Genomic DNA, 20,063 nt, shown 5'->3' with positions numbered 1-20,063 from the left:
GCATAAGGAAAGTCCTTCCTACATCTTTGGGTAGTTGAGAGTCTTTGTCATCCTAGGCTTCCAGCCCAGCTCTCTTGATGACACCCTGCCCAGATCTCCTTGATCTGACAGGAAGAGACAGGTTTATGTGTACAGCCCACTGAGGGTGAGCCCATAGGAGGACCATGCCCGTGCCACCCATGGCAGCTCATCAGGATTGCTCTGTTTCTTCCACAATGGAGTCAAGAAAACAGGAGAAGAGCCTGGATCAGAAGAGCTGGGTTCAAGGTCCAAGTTCTTCTTCTTTTTTTTTTTTTTTGTGAGACACAGTCTGGCTCTGTCACCCAGGCTGCAGTGCAGTGGTGCTATCATGGCTCACTGCAGCCTCCGCCTCCCGGGCTCAAGCGATACTCGCATCTCATCCTCACGAGTAGCTGGGACTACAGGTATGTGCCACCACACCTGGCTAATTTTTTTTGTATTTTTTTTGTAGAGACAGGGTTTCACCATGTTGCCCAGGCTGGGCTTGAACTCCTGAGCTCAAGTGATCCACCTGCCTCTGCCTCCCTGAGTGCTGGGATTCCAGGCATGAGCCACTGCGTCTAGCTTAAGCTCTGGTCCTCACCACAAGATCTGGGACAAGTGCCTTTCTTGCCTATAACTTAGGGCTGATGTGACCAATTGCTCCTTCATGTTATTGAGGATTAAATGAGAATGCATGCCGTAAAATATGAAGGATCGCAGCAACGCTAGAGACTTACATGTTTATATTCATTTCTTCCAAAGGGCTTTAAGGTTAGAAGGTTTCATTATTTCCTGCTAGGATGAGGGATGTTCTATCATCAAGGCCTTAGATCTCTGGATCAGATCATCAGTGGAGGTTTTGCAACCACAGCCACAGCCCCTGAAGTCTAGAATCAAAGGAAACACCTGCCAAGGTTTCCAACCCAGCGATTTGCTGTGTTATGATCGCTGCTGAGCTCCCAGTACAAGAAGAGAGTGTGCACAGAAAATAGATTAAAGGTCTCCTTTGAGGCCAATATAAGGTTTTTAAGCCATTTTTAAAGTTTCCTTTTGTTTATTATTTAATAATGTTTTTCTAGTTGTAATGAACATATTTTATACAAAACTGAGGAAGACAGAAAAGTATAAAAAAGAAATGAAATATGCCACCTATTAAATCTCATTTTGGTGATTAGCCTTCTGTTCTTTTCTATGCAAACGTATACCCTCCAAAAATAGCGATGATGTTATCATCAAAATTATAATATCTGTTCATTGCGTTTATATCTTGAGCATTTACCCCTATTCTTAAGTCTTATTTTATAGCCTGGTTAGTTAACGATGGCACAGCATCCTACCACAGGGGTTTATTTTACTAAATCTTTCTTGCTGATCATTTAGGTGTTTTCTGCTCATTTTTAAGGGGAAATATTTGGGTGATGCCACAGAGCACCCTTCTCCCAGCCCCACAGATTGTGCAAGCACCTTGGCAGTACTCCCAGGTGTGGGGTTTAAATCCCAAGCCCCCCATTAACACTCCAGCTCACGGCCTGACAGCAATTGCCTAGGCCTGAAGCTGCCCACATGCAGAGCAGTCCTCTGTCTTTGAGCAGAGCCTTCCCTGCAGAGAATCCTCGCATATCCATAAATCAGCACCTTAAGCTACATATGATAGAATGACAGGGTTTTAGAGACTCATGGGTTGGGGAGATTTACTGTATGTACCTGAATCAGGGAGTCCTTCCACATGTGTTTTGAAATGCTCTAGGAGCTGGATCTCCAATTCTGGTTGGTCCCAAGCACTGTAAGGTCTTGGGATACAGAGAATGCAGACAGGCCCTACACCCCAAAATCTTATGGTCAACCGAGGGAACAAAGGTTTGGGGAGGTGCTCCAAAGGGGATACATACAGGATATGATGGGAACTGAGAAGAAGGACTCTTAGACTCATCTGGAATACAAGAGTCACAAATTAGAGTAATAAATTAAGTTTGGTGACTCTGGAGCCAGAATACCTAGATGTGAATCCTGGCTCATCACTTCGTAGCCATGTGAGTGCCTGCAAAGAGTAATAATACTAGGGCATGCCCCACGGGTTATCATATAAAGTGCTAGAACAATGCCTGGTACACGGCAAGCCCTCAATAAATGTTAACTACTGCTGTCCCGTTAGAAGGGATCCATGAGGGAAAGGGCTTCATTTTATTCACTGCTATATCCTCAGTGACTAGCACATAATAGATGCTCAATAAATATTTGTTCGATGCTAAATATTGGGGTTTTCTTCTTGTTCATTTCCCATCTTAGTAAGATCAACATTCCCACCTTAGAGAATCTTAAAACAAAAAAGCAACAACAAAAAAAAATCCTGCAAAACATTTTTTAAAAATATTTGAATGTAATAATGCTAGACTTGGCTTTAAAATCTTCTCCAGTTGGGCCCACAGTCTCAACAACTTATGCAGAAAGGAAAGAAAGGAAAAAAGAAAAACAGCAGCAGATAAAAAGGATGTGGAGAACTGTAGAACTAGGCACATGAGAATTTTCTTTTTAATTTCTATTAAGAGGATGATTTCCTGGAATCTTGATTTTTTTTTTCTTTTTAACACCAGGCTAATTTCTTTTTTCTCTGAACCTAAGAGCTGTGTTAATGGGAATAGCAGTTTTGTACTTAGAAAGGAGATAATATCCAAAGACTAAAAATATTGTGTCATGTGGCCATTTGCCAGCGACTCAGCAAGGCTCTCTGTAAAACCTGGCATTTTCTCCCCCTTTTGAAAGGCTTGTTTAATCAAAGCTGCTCCCTTGATATTCATTCTTGGAAAACAGAAATTAAATAGAATGAAAAGCAACTGCAGCCCCTCTCTGCCCCCAGTCCTGGCTAAGAAAAGTCCTGAGTAATCAGATCAATTCAGTTAACAAATGCTTGTCAGACAAGCTCTCTGGTTTTCCTGCTGGGAATATTTCTTTACCACCACCCCAGGTTTCTCTATTTGCAGCCCCTTTGCAGCTAGGTTTGCTCTCAGACACAAAAGCTTTAGTTTGGAAGACAAGAAGCCCATCCTTCCTGCCCCATTCACCCTTGATTGTGCCTTGGTGTAGGGAGAAAGGAAGGTGAGAGGGAGCTGGCCCAGTTTCCAGAAATGTCAGGCTCCCTAGGGTACGAGGGGAATGCCACCTCCAGGCTTGCTTCCCCACTGCAGTAGGAGTCACCGACCAATGATTCAACCTGTGCCACTTTGCAGCTATCAGTTGCTTTCAGGCCTGCAGTAGAAACAAACAACAAGAATTCAGCTTCTTGTCGTTTATAGAATAGAGCAGTCAACTACCAGGCCACCGCAGGCCAAGTTTCCAGAAGGAAAGACCCTTATTCTGCCCACATCCAGGGAGTGTCAATGGCTCCACAAGCCACTGAGTACATGGCCCCAAACCCACCCCAGAGGGCCAGAGCACTCAGGACTGTGGCAAGTTACAAATATGTTGCCACATTCCTATATTTTTCAATGGAAGCTGAATATTTTGTAAAAGCCTCAGTTCCTCTCTTTGTTTTCCCCTATTCCACCCTCGTCTCAGCTCAGAGGTGGGACGTGGAGGAGGAAGGAGGAAGAGTGCCTAGAAGAAAAAAACTACTGTTAAAAAACTACCCACTGCAAGCCCTTAACGTGGCTCCTGCTCGTGGTTCATTGTTCTGAGGATGAGCTAAGTGGGTTACAGGCAAGTACTTGAATGTTTTTAAGAAGAGACACGATGACAAATGCAAAATGCTATTATTAATATAATCCTTCACCGATAAAGCTGCAGATCCTATGCCCTCACATTCTGTCATTCTTTTTCCATAATTGGCCTGGGTTCTGTGCTGCAAGATTCAGGCTTTGCTAATCTCAATAACAATGATCCCCATCTATTTGACAGTGTCCCACCCCACATGCAAACAGCCAGCAGTGACCACATATTTGGAGTGGGAATTGTCCAGTACCTTTGCTTTTTCCTTTTATGAGCCTTTTAACAAGAACCTGGAGTAGAATGAAGAATGCCTTTTGCTAAGACTTCAGGTGGTGACTCCTGAGTTGGCAGGCAGACACCAGGGGAGCTGAATGACTGGGGCAGGTGGGGGTGCATGGTGGGGACAGGGATGCTGTCACTCAGAAAAGAAAGGGGTAGGAAGCCAGTGGCAGAACTTGCCAGAACAGAGTAGAAGGGAGGTGGGTCAGGAGACCTGGGTTCTCACTGGAGTTACCTGACCCCTCAGTTCCCTCCCTCATCCAGAAATCAAGGACTGCTCAATGGACCTGAAAGATCCCATCCAGCTGGGACCCTTGATAGGGCCAGGTCTGGCATATGATGACAACTTTATACACAGGAAAACCAAAACTCACAACTGGCTGCCACTTCTTAGAGCTATGAGCAAGATAAAGACAGAAAGAGAAGGATGGCCCCTGCTGCGCTCCCAAAAGTCCAGGTAGTAGCTAGGTTATTGCTCTTTTAATTTAATCCTTTGTCTGCCTTGGTGAAGACAAAGCACATTTCATTTTATGCAAAAGCCCTTCCTCAATGGAAAGGCCAAAAGAAAGCCCCTTAATGGAGAAATTGCTGTACTAGATCATTTTGCCTCCAGCTGAGAGATTGATTAACATCCTGGGAGTCTCCAAGGAGGCTCTTCTGCAGTCACAGTGGCCATTTCCAAGCAGAGGGGGAAGCAGAGAGTGTGGGAGTTGAATGGGAGGAGGGTGGTCTCAAAGAGCCTCCTTCAGAAAGTGGAGAAGAGGTGGGGGGGGGGTACCCAAAGAAGAAATGCCAGTAAAAATAATTATTCACATGCAGATCATCCTTCTCTATGTTCTGAGCCCATTATTAATGCATAACTCCAAGCCAAGCCCTGGCTCTACCTGCATGCCCACCACAACACAGAAGGTGCCCAGGAAGGGGGAACCAATGCTAGATCTAAGCCTGTGCCTGGCCAATGCAGTAGCCACTACCCTCATGTACGTGTGACTATGAGCATTGAAATGTGGCTGGTCTGCACGGAGATGATCTGTAAGTGTAAAATGCACACTGAGTTTGGACACTGAGTATGGAAAAAGAAGGCAAAATATCTCATTAATCATTTTACGTTGACTATGCTGAAATATTTTGAGTATACTGAGTTAAATAAGCTATTAAAATTAATTTCATTTATTTTGTTTTACTTTCAATGTGGCTACTAGAACATTTAAAATTACATGTGCAGGACTCCTTTCCGGCTCACAGTATAGCTTTATTGGACAGAGCCGGTCCAATATTGAACAGTGTTGGTCCAAACAATGTACCAGCACATGCTTTTTAAGTTTCACTAAAAAGAAGGGAGCAAATACAAGTGGCTTCCAGATTAGTACCTGTTTTTCATTAACTGTGATACAGTGTCACTTTATTAAGCTGGAGAAGAGTTGTAAGATTTGTCATTTTAAAGGGGTTGAGGTTTCAAAATGCATCCTAGAGCTATTTTTAAAAATCCATTATTCATTCTCTAGTTGCTGCCACCAGCAGGGTGACTCCTGGACCCCACCAGGTTAAGATGACAGACACAAACCAAGCCTAGGTCACTTCAGGCATGTGCTTTAGTGTTTTGTTAAACTCTGTCCTTGTTTGTTCAGTCCAGTGGTTCTTGAAGTACACGGTACATCAGAATCGCCGGGGAGGTTTGTATTCAAACTCAGCATTCTCATGCAATGTCCAGGAATCTGCATTTTTAAAATCAGCCTAAGTATGTTCTAATGCCTGAACACACTTTTAAGCCTGCAAAACACTTATAAACCGGTGTTTCCACTGGGTGTGATGGCTCATGTCTGTAATCCTAGCACTTTGGGAGGCCAAGGCAGGTGGATGGCTTGACCCCAAGAGTTTGAGACCAGCCTGGGCAACATAGCGAAACCCTATCTATAAAAAATACAAAAATTAGCTGGGTGTGATGGTGGGCACCTGTAGTCCCAGCTACTTGGAAGGCTGAGGTGGAAGGATCACCTGAGCCAGGAAAGTTGAGGCTGCAGTGAGCTGTGATTGCACCAGTGTACTCTAGCCTGGGTGATAGAGGTGAGACCCTGTCTCAAAAATAAACAAACCAGTGTTCCCAGCCTTTTCGTCCAGAATAATTGCCTAAGATATTTGCCAAATATGCAAAATTGTTCTCAGACAATGCAGAAATGCAGACACAGACTCGAAAACTCCAGGAGTGGGACTTGGAAATTTTGGGAGATGATGTTGCAAACCAGCAGTTCTCACCCCTGGCCATACATTAGATTCCCTGGGGGCTTTATAGTCCTAATGCCCAGGCCATATCCAAGTCCAATCACATCAGACTTTCACAGGGTGGGACACAGACATCCGTGTTCTTTAAAGCTCCCCCGGTGGTTTCAATTTACAGCCAAGGTTGAGAAGCACAGGTTGGTCAGTAGCAAATTAACCCACCTCCCTTCTACTTTTACGAAACTAACTATGTCATTTGCTTCTACTTAGTACCCCCAAGCACCCAGAATAAAACGTCTAAGTACAAAGGCCATAATACGTTATGTCCTAAACTGTTATTACCTTTTCCTAATCTGAGAAAGTTTTCTTCCAGATTATGTCCACCGCTCCTGCAGGCTGGCTGTTGACTTTCTGTACAGCTGTTAGTTCCAGCACAGGTGTTAAATATTTCATTAACAATTTCTGCTGCAACTCTGAGTACCCCCTCCCCAAACAACTCCTCAACTCACTGCAGAAGCCACAAGCCCCTGCAGCTGCTCTCAGAATGCTTTTGATGGCACTACATTTTTTGTTCTGAAGGGAGCAACACCTGCTGCAGTTGTTTCCTACCTGGGCAGCTTTCCTTCCTCTGAAAGGGTAACTACCTGATCTAGGAGGTGTTTTTAAAGGGGCCATGACCTTATTCTGTCTGCATAATTTGGAGAGATACATTTAAAGTGGAGATTTAAAAACAAATATATGTTTGTCTTCACCACTGAAATTCTTTCCACTTTTCCCCCACTGGTTCTTATACAAACGTTATAGTAATTGTCATATTGGATTATAATTAGTGTATGCATGTGTCAGAAATCAGAACACGATACCCCAAAATATGACATCTTGGCAATTGAAAAAAACCTTCTCAGAAGCAAGAAGCCCACTCTTTCTCCCGACTTTCTCCCCTGAAGCATGATCATAAAGGAATTCTCTGACCTACCACCCCTAAAAGTAGGTCATAAGAACCTGATTCTAGAGGATTCCAGACCCTACAACCAGAGACCAAGAAGAATCTGAACAAACAGGGCCTTGCTAAGTTTCCCCAGTTTATTACCTTTATGTCATACCCCTTTTTGTCCAGTTACGATTCTACACGACTGCCCATTCTTCATTGAACTTCAGCATAAAAATACAGTTTTCCCTGGGGGTCTTTGGGTCTTCGTTTCTGAAGCCCTCCCACGTCATGTAAAACTTTGGTTAAATAAATTTGTTACACTTTACTCTTCTTGTTAATCTCTTCTTTGTTATAGGAGTGTCAGCCGTAAACCTTTTGACAAGTGAGGAAAAGCTGTTCCTTCTCCCCTACGCATGAATGTCTGCCATTCAGTTTACGCTTCCTGAGGTCAATGTGTCCTACTCATCTCTATTTCCAAAGTACCTAATAGGATGCCTGGCACATAGAGAGTTCTTTGTAAATGTTGAAATGAACTAAATATAAGTGAGGTGCTATACTTTGGGTTTCTGACCTTATCTCCATTAAGAATCCCTGGTCATCAGTAAGCAAAAGTGGCCATAGGGCACAGTTCTGGCCACTGAGATATAGCAGAAGTCCTCTGGGTAGGGCTTCCAAGAGAGTTTTTGTTTTCCTGATAAAAAAGGGACAGATTGGGCCTGCCTGCTCTATCCTGTATCCCTCCCTGCTTGCTTCTTTCTTTTCCTTGCATGGAACTCAGAGGTAAATCCTGGAGGTGCAGCAGCCATCTGGCAATCATGAGGTGAGAAAAAGAGGACAGTGCCAACAAACAAGCTCTGGTTAGAAAAATAGAAGCATAGGAAGAGCCCAGGCTCCTGATGGTAGCAGATGCACCAGTGCTGAACTGCCTGCCTGCCTCTAGACTTATTAGAGAAGAAAAAAAGTTCCCATGTACACTCCCATGGTTAAGTTTTGTTATTTGCAGACAAACACATTCCTAACTAGTATGAGAAGTACGTTATTAAGAAGTATGCATTTCAAGCACCTAGTATTGCTCTTAACACATAGACACCCATTAAATGTTTGCATATTCATTTATTCATGCAAATAGTAACATGAATGAATGAGTTAATGAATGGGTGATTTTTTTTTTTTTTACACAGAAGGATCATCTTCTAATGAAAACAGACTATTCCCTTACTTTAAGTTGTATCCAATAATTTTATAACAGCTTTGTTTCAGAGTCTGTAGACTATATATATTCGTCCTGGTATTCCCGAGGCTCATTTCTTCCTGTTAGAAAAAGTAGTCCAATTGAAGCTGCAAATCATGCAGCAAACAGTAGAAACAGCCTCCTGGTGTTACCAATTCCCCGAGTGTCATATTTCAAGTATTCTCTTCTCTGTAAGGCAGGGTCTGCAGGAGTGTTTCCTGCTCCAAGGTTAGTCGGGTGGGATTCGCTTTGTTTTTTCTTTTTTCTCTCCAACCTGGACTGCTCAGCTGCAGTGTGTGCACAGGCCACATTAGTGGGCAGAGCCAGGAGCTGAGGCGTCCATTCCCAGGGAACAACTAAGAGGCTTCACCTGAGGATTGGTGGTTATACTTGCCCCACTAGTAGCTACATTAAGAAAACTGATTAAGAAGGGAGAGAAGAGACATCCGCTGTCTCAGACTGAATCATGAGGCAATTCCCAGGACCCAATCTCCTGCTTACAACCTAGAATTCTGGGGACTCTTTAATTTTTTTTTTTTTTTTTTTGAGACAGGGTCTTGCTCTATTGCCCAGGCTGGAGTGTAGTAATGTGATCATAGCTCACTGTAGTCTCAAACTCCTAGGCTCAAGCGATCCTTCCACCTCAGCCTCTCGAGTAGCTGGAATTACAAGCACGCACCATCATGCCCAGCTAATTTTTTCATTTTTTGTAGAGATGAGGTCTCACCATGTTGCCTAGGCTGGTCTCAAACTCCTGGGTCCAAGCCATCCTCCTATCTTGGGATTACAGGCATAAGCCACTGCATCTGGCTCTTTTTTAATTTTTTAAACTTGGCTCTAAGCAGCTTGGCTTCATCTCTTGGGAAAGGTAGGTAAATGCTTGGATTTGGTGTGTACATTTTATGCTTTTAAAATAGAGCTGGTTTTTATCAGCTTAGATTTTTAAAATATTGAGCAGTTTTGATACACCCGGCACTGCACTAAGTGGTTTTACATGCACTGTCTATGTAATACTCACAGTTTCTCTACTGCAGTAGGTGCTGGTACTCTTCTTTGTTTACAGATGAAGAAATTGAAACTTAGAGAGGTAACAAATGGGCCTAGATCACACAGAGCCACAAATCCACTCCAGAGTGTCTGGCCCCAGAGCCCCTTTATTCATTCCAACCATCCTGCATACACTGTGTTTGGAAGTGGACGCACATTCCCCTGACTGCCACTGCCCAAACCCACCCCGCCAAGACTCAGGACAGCAGGCTCCTGTGTCTAACCCAACACGGACAAACACCACCTCTTCCATAGAAGGACACTTACACTGAGGGGAATGTTTCGGCTTGTGTCTTCTGGATCGAAGGCCTCAACCTGGTAAATGAATCCAGGGTTTGCTCTTTCTACTATGTAGAGGTGTAGACCTATACCAGTGTCCAAAGTGGAATAAGAAACATCTTATTAAAGCAAAAATGGGGAATTCCAAAATCAAGGCAGCTGTACACAACCAAGGGAACCAAGGGTGTTGGCATCGTGGGACCAAGAATGCAATAAAAAAATCCATGAGCAAGACCACTGGCCAACTTTCCTGCATGGATCCATTTAGGGTAATTCATAAAGTGCTAGGGTTGACCAAGCTGGTACCAAGTCTTCATTCATGTCCTCTGTTGAGAGGTGCCCCAGGGTGATGCTGTTTGAGGTGGGGGAAGAAGGAGGTGATAGGGCAGAGAGTTGGGAAGTAAATCCAGGTAGGAACCTCCGGTGTGAGGATCCCCATGTGCTGAATCCACTTTAATGTGCAAATCCCTCCTCAACTGTGCTAAGTTACCCCTTGAAGGACACTTGGCAACTCCGCAGAAATGAGCCGCTGAAATGAGGGATCTTACAGTGGAACAGAGATAAATAGAATAAGTAGGGGAGGGCTACAGAGGCTCAAGGGAGGAACCAAAAACTGATTTCATCTGTTTCAGAGTTTGTCACAGAGATGGGGGAGGAGGGAGGAGCAGGCGGTACCGGCACTGACCAAGGTGCCACAGAGCTCTCACTCGGGCATTTTTTTCTTCCGAGTGATGATGGACAATATGAAAAGTAACTCACTCTATTGGGGGGCACCGTGCTGAGGACTTAACATACATTTTCTATTTTCATCTTCATAACAGCTCTATTAATATAAAGCGGGTATTGTATTTATTCTTTTAGCGTAATTAGTGCTTTTCAAATGAGAACACTGAGACTCAGGGAAGTTACGAAGTTGTCCTAGCTAGTAAATGACAGAATCAAAATTCAAATCCAGATGCCTTACATCTGAGCTTGAGCTTTCATTCACTTTTTATCACTCTCATGCTTCATTCAAAAAAATATCTACTGAGCGCTCTGTCCAAACACTGATCTACACACTGGGAATACAGCAGCTCACAAAACAGAACCTTACTCTCATGCAACTTCCGTTTCCATGGGAAGATATGGATAGCAAAATAATTGAGTAAAATATGTGTATATTAGTGAGAAACATTATGAGAAAAATTGGGGAAGGAAGTGTGAGTTGGGTTACAATTTTAATAAAGTGGCTATGGAAGGTTCACTGTAGCGGGGAAGGACATGACACTTGTCAAGATTTTTTTTTTTTTTTTTTTTGAGATAGGGTCTTGCTTTGTAACCCAGGTTGGAGTGCAGTGGCACAAACACAGCTCACTGCAGCCTCGACCTCCCAGGTTCAAGTGATCCTCCCACCTCAGCCTCCTGAGTAGCTGGAACTACAGGTACCTGCCACCACATCTGGCTAATATTGGTATTTTTTGTAGAGATAGGGTTTTGCCCTGTTGCCCAGGCTGGTCTTGAACTCCTGACCTTAAGCAATACTCCCACCTCAGCCTCCCAAAGTGCTGTGATTACAGGCATGAGCCACTGCACCTGGCCCTAAAGAAATGAGGAAGAGCCAGGAGATAGGAGGGGAGGCAGAGGAATCAGCAAATGCAAAATGCAGAGGTAGGGTCATGTTTGAGGCATTTGCAGATCAGTAAGGGGGCCAGAGGCTGGGTCAAAGGGACTGAGGGGGAGAAGGGGAAAGGAGGAGGGGTAGGAGGGTAAGGAATGTAGGCAGCTTGCCAGATTTAATTGGTTCTTTTTTTTTTTTTTTTTTTTTTTTTGAGACAGAGTCTCGCTCTGTCACCCAAGCTGGAGTGCAGTGGAGCAATCTCAGCTCATTGCAAGCTCCACCTCCCGGGTTCATGTCATTCTCCTGCCTCAGCCTCCTGAGTAGCTGGGACTACAGGCACCCGCCACTACACCCAGCTAATTTTTTGTATTTTTTAGTAGAGATGGGGTTTCACCATGTTAGCCAGGATGGTCTCAATCTCCTGACCTCGTGATCCACCTGCCTCGGCCTCCCAAAGTGCTGAGATTACAGGCGTGAGCCACCGCGCCCGGCCTTTAATTGGTTCTTAAGGAGACTCCCTTTGAGTGAGATGGGAATTTCTTGTAGGGTTTTAAGCAGAGGAGTGCCTTGATTTAACTGACGTTTTAATAGGATCCCTCTGGCTGCGGTATGGAAAACAGACTGCAGGGGGGCTGGGAGGCCAGCTGTCAGCCATTGCAACAATCCAGGTGAGATGGGATGAGTGGCTTGGACCATGGTGGTAGTGATACAGACACTAGGGTGGGGCCAGGTTCTGGGTATATTTAGAAGCTGGCAAGATTTCCTAATGGATTTCATGTCAAGTGTGAAAGAGAGAGGAGTCACGGATGACTCAAGGCTTGGTCCAAGCAACAGGAAGGATGGAGTTGCTGCTAACCAAAATGGGAAAGATATTGGAGAAGCAGATTTGGGTGGGGGTGGAGGGTGGAGAGGAAGCCAGGAGTTTGGTTCAGAAGCACATTAAGTTTGACCTGTCAAACATCCAAGTGGAGATGCTGGGTGAGAAAGGTGGATGTTTGTGTTACGACTGCCACAGCTCAGGGCAGAACCTGGACTGAAATGACAGACTTAAAAGTTGTCAGAATAGGGATGATGCTCAAAGCCATGAGCTTGGGGGAGATCCTGTAAGACATTAGTTACTGTGTGCTCTGGTCCCTTACATTGTCCCTATCGTAGCAGAAACACGCTGCCCTCAAGGAGCAGAGTCCATGGGGAGAATGAACAAGCCAGTCAATGACCAGGGTACACAGGGATGAGCCTAGGGGCAGCTCAGCCAGGTTCCTCCACAATGATCCACTCGAGGTCTCTCTCTGAGCTTCAGTTTCCTCCCTGGGACTGGGAGGGGACCAGGAGAAACCCTGCCTGTGAAGGGCTTTGCAAACTGTTGGACATTATTGTTGGGAGTGTTGAGCTGGAGGACATTTCATTTATTCCCTGCTCTTTAAGCAGCTGCCTTTTCCAGGGAAACAGCTGCTTGTTTATTTACTTTTTCTGTTTCTCTCTGTCCCCCAGGGCCCTCCCTGATGCCACTGTCTGGGCTGCAGTGCACATCCTGGTGTATCCTACCTTCCGCCAAGTTGCCTTGAAACTGAGGTGGCTCGTTCACATCTGTTACCTGGACAGTCAGGACTTGCAGGTCTGTGACACCAACCTCATCCTTCACATAAATCTGCAAATCAAATATGTTTGGTCCTGTTTCAAAATCTAGTTGTTCCATCCCAGTGGTGACAACCTAAAACAAAATGCAAAATTCTTAGTAACCATGTGAAAGAAGATCTGTTTTGCATGCATGCACTTTGCAAAGGGATATTCCTAGGAAGGAAGCATCTGGCATCCCGGAAACCAGCATTCATTCACTGTCAGAGGAACTAGTTGTTTTGCCTTAGTCCTTTCAACATAAGCCCTATGATACTTCACTAAAGGGACTCCTGCATGTGATGCTGCGTTTCCTAGGAAAGAAAAATAGTCAGGAGACATTCTGATGCAATTGACTGGAGATGGAAAGCCTGAGAATTAAAAAACAAAAAACCCTCCACTACTTGGGGGTAGGCTCCTAGAAAAATCCTTTAACTACCCTGAATATAGTTGGATTTCCTCATTGTAAAGAACATGGCACCTGTATACATATGTAACAAACCTGCACGTTGTGCACATGTACCCTAAAACTTAAAGTATAATTACAAAAATAAATAAAAAATAAAAATAGAACCATAACATGTATACATGCACATCTATATGCTGATGTTCAAGGGTCTAAGACCATGCACATCTTATATTACGCATAAGGTTGCTGCAGGTCCATTGTGCAACAAACCTCATCATTAAACATGATAAATAAAATATAAAAAAAAAGAATACTAAGCTTTCCTGGGATTGCCGTTAAGTTATATCTTGACTCATCACTTCATTCTAATTTTCCCAAAGCCACATCCAAAAATAAACAAGAGATGAAAGATACATCTGCGTAAGTAATGATATTTACTTAATCAACAGACTGTTCACTTTCTTTGTGCCTTTCCACACATTCTTACATTGTCAGGAGCTTTTGTTGTCTGCACTATCAGTATTTTGTAGATGTGGGAGGGATGCGAGGAACAGGGCCAGAGAGACATCATCAGAATCTAGAGCTATTGCCAGCAGGAACTTCGGCGGTCTGTGTTGGGAGGGTCCTGCTGAAACCAACTGGAGACCAGCCTGTGATTGCTCGTATCTATAGGCACAGACTCCCACCAACTTAGAGCCTTGAACTCCCAGAAGGTCCGGAGCCCTTGGGGACATTGAGGACTAAATTCCATGTATGTCCTTAATTATGTCAGTAGAACCTTTTGGTTATTAATATGACTAGGGCCAGGTGATGAGACACTCAGCGTCTTGCTGTGAAGACAGAACTTGGCTCCAACTCCATCTCCACCACTGAACTTCTGGGTGGCCTTGGGAAAATCACCTTCCCTTTCCCTGATTTTGTTTCCATGTGATTGTAACTAGGGAAATAATCATTGCCCTAGTTAAACAGCTGAAGAATGATACAAGGTATTAAAAAGCTAGGTCAAGCTACTATGGAAACTGAAGGAGAGAAAAGTTCACTGTGAGCTGTGTTTAGCTGGGGAAGGCTTCGTGGAGGAGTTGGTAGGTATTGTGTTGGACATTGCAAGTTCTAGGTTGGTTAAGAGAACAGGGCCACAGATGTGAATGAGTACTTGTGGTGAAAGGAGAGGGTATGGAGGATTGTTGAGGGGGGAAAAAGAGGTATTCTTGTGTCTACCGGTGAACAGAGGCAACCTAGGAGCCACGTAAGTGTAGATGAACTGGTCTGTATGCTGGGCACATGGTAGTGAGGGGCAGCACAGGGATCAAACACACAGACGCTGGAGCCAGACTGACTGGCTTGAAAGCCTAGCCTTCCCATTGCTTAACTTTCCTGTGCCTTAGTTTTCCCATCTGTAAAATGGGGATAATAACACCTACTTTTTGGGTTATCGTGAGGATTCGATGAGCTAATCTATGGGAAGTACTTAGAAGACTGTCTGGCACTGAGCAAACACTCTGCAAATGGTGACTTTTCTAATCATTAAGTAGTCAAAAACTGTTCAAGGAATATATGTCCACCAGAGCAGGTGGACTTCTGTTGAGATGATCCCCTCCCATGATTTACACCCTGGCTTCCTGATTTACAACGTGGCTCCCTGCTAAGCCTGGAGCCTCCTCCTGCATGCCAAGCTTGGATAGATCCTTGACCTCAGTATTACCTATTGCCAGCCTCTTCTCCTTGGGGAGTAGCTCTCACACCCCAGAGGAAGGAAACAGAACAGTCAAAAAATGGTCCAAAAATGTTGTATCTTGGAACCAAAAGAATGGGTTTGCTCTCAACACAAATGGAAAAACTGTTCTCGTTGTTGTTGTTACCAGCATTTATTGAGCATTTATGTGCCAGACTTGCCAAGTCATTCTGTGGAGTATTTCATTTGATTGTCACAATGACCATAGGTTGGTAAAACTTCCTCCATTTCACATTTAAGGAGATTAACTAGGAGAGGGAGGGGAAGGAGCTCTCCTAAGGTCATAGCTGGGAGTGGTGGAGCCTCGATTTGGTTGTGGGCAATCTTGCTACAGAGTTTTAGTGAAAGACAGTAAGTTTCACTTTAGGCATGTTAAATTTGAGGTTGTTCTGGATAAGGCCGAGCACATTTGTAGGCCACAGTGCTCACGACAGTAGATGGGAAAAGAGGGGAGTCAAGCTCAGAGATGGACAAATGAAAGAGGGGCAGGTGCTGGCCTCCACAGGACTTCAGAGAGCCCCTCTCTCCGCAGCCAGCTGGCAGTCACTCTTCCCTGGCCTCTTAAGCTATGCTTCTGGTGCTGCTCCAGGAAAACACCCTTGACCTATGATTAGCTACAAGTGGCTGAATGAGGACATCCCTCTTGCTGGGCAGTAGCAAACCAGTGCAGCATGAGGGCTATGAACAATAATTCTTGGGGCAGCCTACCTGATTGCAAATCTCAAGCCTGCCATCTCCTAGTTATGTGAACTTGGGCAAGTTGCTCAACCTCTCTATGCCTCAGTTTTCCCACCTTCAGTGTGCAAATAACAGTACACCACTTCATAGCATTCTTATGAGGATTAAATAAATGCATTCACAAAATATTTAGGGAAATTCCTGGCATATGGTAAATGCCCCGTAAATGAAATGTTAGCATCCTCCTCCTCATTATTATCATTACTCCTCCTCACCACCCCCTGCACCACCAGAAGTCTCAATAGCTGTGTCCCAAAGCAGGGAGGCTTGGCCTCTTGCATGATTTGGAGTTTACCCCCAGAAAGTACAAATGAGTCACAAGAAATGGTGACCCAGACTCGCCATCCTCCAGAATGTCAAAGCTATCCAAGGAGGGGCCAGATTCTGCCACAGAGATTTTCATGTCTGGAAGGCTGCAGGAGTAACTCTTGTGAGCAATTTCGGTTGGAGAGTAGGATCTTCTTGGAGGGATGGTAGAGGACGTTGGGTAGTTTCTGGGGAGAAGCAATCAGTTCTTAAGAACAGCTTCATGACTTCTGAAACTGTGGCCCATCTTAGTACCAACACAGGGTTGTATGCAGCTGCGGGATGTGATGCAAGGAGGGCACAGGACTAGGACAATACACCAAACACTTGAGCCTAGATGAGTTGAGGTGCTAAGCAATCTGCCATTTCTAGAGGTTAGGAACAGGATGGAATTCTTCCTTGATTAACAGCCCTGCTTGAATCCCATAGAATGTGGGAAGAGCAGGTCCCATGAAGAAAGAGTTGAGAGCTCACGCAAACGGCGATAGACACACATGGCAATATGACAGAAAGCCTGGAACTGGAAATCAGGAGACTGAATGAAGTTCTTATTTCACCTTTTACGGCTATGTGATCTCAGATAAATCATTTAAACTTGCTGGGTCTCTGTTATATCTAAAACAGGAATAAAACATTTCTAAATAGTGATATTAATGTTGTAACAATCAAGAGATGAAACCACGTGTGGTGGTGCAGTGCCTGTAGTCTCAGCTACTGGGGAGGCTGAGGCGAGGGGATCACTGGAGCCCAGGAATCCAAGTGCAGCCTGGGCAGCATAGTGAGACCCCATCTCAAAAAAAAAAAAAAGAGATCAGGTATGTGAATGTGCCTTGGAGCCTCTATGCAAATTCAAAGGAACATGGTCATCTTCATCACTAAATGCTGTAGACCATAAATGCTAAGGATGAGAACTCCCATGTGGAGACAACCCAAATGTCTGTCAATTGATGAATGAAAAAACAAAATATGGAACATAATATAATTCAGCCATAAAAAGCAATGAAGTACTGATCCAGGCTACAACATGGGTGACCCTTTGAACTTTATGCTAAGGGAAAGAAGTCAGTCATTAAAGACCACATACTATAATGATTCCATTCATAGGAAATGTCCAGAATAGGAAAATCCATAAAGACAAAGTAGATTAGTGGTTGCCAGAGATTGGAGGGATAAGGGAATAGGTGAGTGACTGCTAATGGGTACAGGGTTTTGTTTTGGGGTGATGAAAATAATCTAAAATTAGATTGTGGTGATGCTTGCATGACTGTGAATATACTAAAAACTACTGAATTGTACAATTTAAATGGCTGGAGTATATGCTCTGTGAATTATACTCAATAAAGCTGTTTTTTAAAATGAGAGCACTGGAGCCAGACTGCCTGGCTTCCATTCTCAGCTTAGTTACCTACTAGCTGTACAACCCAGGGCAAATTACCTAATCTCTCTGTGCTTCATTTTCCCCATCTGTGAAAAGGAGGTAATAAGATGGATACAATCCTTATGTTTTGAGACTAGAAAAGCAAACACGTGCAAAGCACTGTCAACAGTACCCAGTGTACACAATGCGCTCTATAAGGGTAAGCAATTGACGAGGCTTACAGGAACCAAGGAGCAGCAGCAGCTGTTAAAGACAAGCTGAATGTCTAGGGAGTCAGTGGACAGGGCAGTTCAGTCACAGAACCAGCATCTGGGAGCCAGGAATGTAAATCGCATGCTGCAATGTAGACTGACTGAATGTGTGCTCCTTACCTCCCCGAGGGCTCCCCCAGGGTGATGAGAATACCGGAAATCTGGGCTCTGGCCTCCAGTCATGGGTTCCGCAGGTCTGCTACAGGGCCCCAATATGCATGCTTTTTCAAAGCTCTCCTAGTGACTAATGATAAGCTGAGTTTAAGAACACCTAATGGGAACCTCAGGGAAGCAACCCTGACTCAGGACCCAGAGGAATGGCAGGTTGGACCAATGGCAGAGCTGATGATAACAGCAGGAAGTTCCCAGGCCAGTTGAGGAAGGAGGTAGGGGCAGGGAATACTGAAACATAGGCAGATCCAGACATGGGACCCTAAAGACACCTTAGAAGGCCTCTGCGGTTACCAGTGGAAAGCATGCAAGAAGCAGGCTTGTCCCCACTTTAGGGAAGTGACAGCTTTGGAAAAGATTCAAATGACAAACTAGAAAACAGAGCAGCAGAGGCATGCCTCTTGAATGTCAATGGTTGGCTCTGAATTATCCAAGAGGAAACATTCACATGATAGGGCTGGACATTTAGACTTATATTTTTATTAAAGGGTGTATGGCTTTTTAATTAAGTAAGTCTCCTCTTAGATTATCTTCTGAAAAAATCAGACTCATAGGAAAGCAGAATCACTAGACACAAGTTCATCAGGGCATGGCTTTTAGGGAGATCAATATCCAAACTACTCCACCCAAAGAATTTAGATACTGTAGGCACACCTAACACCTGATATCATGTGAGGGGTGGAGGCCATAAGAAGCAGCCCTCTATTTGCCACACATTGAGCATAATGCTTACGTAAACTGTATGGAGTGGGGAAGGTCCAAAGACTACACGAGTATCTTAGCACAGAAGGCCCTGGGATGCCTCAAACAGGACTCCTGGACCTTACAAGAGGGAAGATTAAACCAGATGGAGGAGTTAATCACCGATCTGGCATCCCATCCACCCTCATTTTCAGGATCACCTCTTTGCAGGCAACACCCATGTTGGTAAGTTGTTACTTACCTCAAAGTAGGTGCCTGACAGCCAATTCACCCTAAAAGCTTCAGTGAGGGGATTTGAGTTGATTATCTGGGGAAATCCTGGGATCACAGGTGACAGTGATGCTGATAACTTCACAGAAAACTTGTGCACTGAAGTCCCAGGTGGAGAATTCTCTGCCACATTGCCTGTAGCAGGTAAGAGGATTAGGTGTAGTGCTTCTCCCCCTGTGGAGTAAAAAGGGTGCAGGATGACATAAACACAAAGCCTTTTGCTGGGAACAGGGACTTAACAGCTTGGTTTGTGGCTTCAATTCGTAGCTCAGGGTGACGATGGGAGCTGGTCACTCCCCGAGAACAAACGCTCTTGCCAAGTGCTGGCAATGTATATGTGAGATCTTCTGGGAGCCAAGAAAACAACCACCACCAAACAACCAAGAAATCTGCTTCTGTCACTCAGTAAATGAAGCTGCTGCTTTTCTCTTGTCTCCCTGCTTCCCTTCTCTTTTCTCCCAGGCTTTGGGAAGAGCAGGGAAAGAGAACTGTGACACCTTAGGAGACAGACATCCGCCTAAAGAAACTTGCCTCATAATGTAATCTTCTGTCTTGCCAGGGCCCTGTAGCTTACAAGAGTTTGTTTTCCTTCTCTGCGTCAGCAATCTAGAGGTTATCTGAGAATTGAGTGTGCATGACTGGAGAACACCAAAATCATGGTAAATCTCTCCACGTCCATTAGTAATCTCAAGGACAATTTTTGGTTATTATTGGACTCTGTAGGCATCATGCAGAGGGCCAAGCAGTACCTCTTGGTTGGTAGATTAACAACCATTCCACAGAGGAGGAAACAAGAGGCTCAGAGATGGCATGTGAATTGCCTTGGGCTGCCTTACAGGCAGGGAATTTTACAATTTAAGAGAAAGCACATTTCTTCCAGGAAAGCCTTGGGACCATTCTAAGGTGCACAACACTACAAGACTTTGCCAGTGCAGAGAAAAGGAACAAGCTGTATTCTCTCAGCCTTCCATAATGATAATTACTGTTGTGGGTTGAACAGTGTCCCCAGAAGATTCATGTCCACCCAGAACTGCAGAATGACCTTATTTGTTTTTGTTTTTTTGAGACAGTCTTGCTCTGTCATCCAGGCTGGCGAGATCTTGGCTCACTGCAACATCTGCCTCCTGGGTTCAAGCGATTCTCATGCCTCAGCCTCCCAAGCAGCTGTGATTACAGGTGTGCTCCACCATGCCTGGCTAATTTTTG

The 20,063-nt window shown here is 44.5% G+C and overlaps 1 protein-coding gene across 1 annotated transcript in view; it reads right to left on the bottom strand.

The window, feature by feature from the left end:
- Positions 1 to 19,025, bottom strand: part of CDHR3 (cadherin related family member 3) — a 61,348-nt gene extending 42,323 nt beyond the window's left edge. Inside the window, exons 1-3 of the mRNA XM_004046009.5 lie at positions 18,829 to 19,025; positions 12,832 to 12,997; positions 9,678 to 9,775 (exon numbers count right to left, since the gene is read on the bottom strand). Coding sequence (XP_004046057.3) covers positions 9,678 to 9,775; positions 12,832 to 12,982 — 249 coding nt within the window. The 5' untranslated portion in view covers positions 12,983 to 12,997; positions 18,829 to 19,025. The remainder of the gene's footprint in view (positions 1 to 9,677; positions 9,776 to 12,831; positions 12,998 to 18,828) is intronic.
- Positions 19,026 to 20,063: the final 1,038 nt, after the last annotated feature.

Source organism: Gorilla gorilla, chromosome 6 (genome assembly GCF_029281585.2).
Source record: "Gorilla gorilla gorilla isolate KB3781 chromosome 6, NHGRI_mGorGor1-v2.1_pri, whole genome shotgun sequence".
Taxonomy (NCBI): Eukaryota; Metazoa; Chordata; class Mammalia; order Primates; family Hominidae; genus Gorilla; species Gorilla gorilla.
Note: the sequence above shows the minus strand (reverse complement) of the source record. Positions and strands in the feature narration are given on the sequence as shown.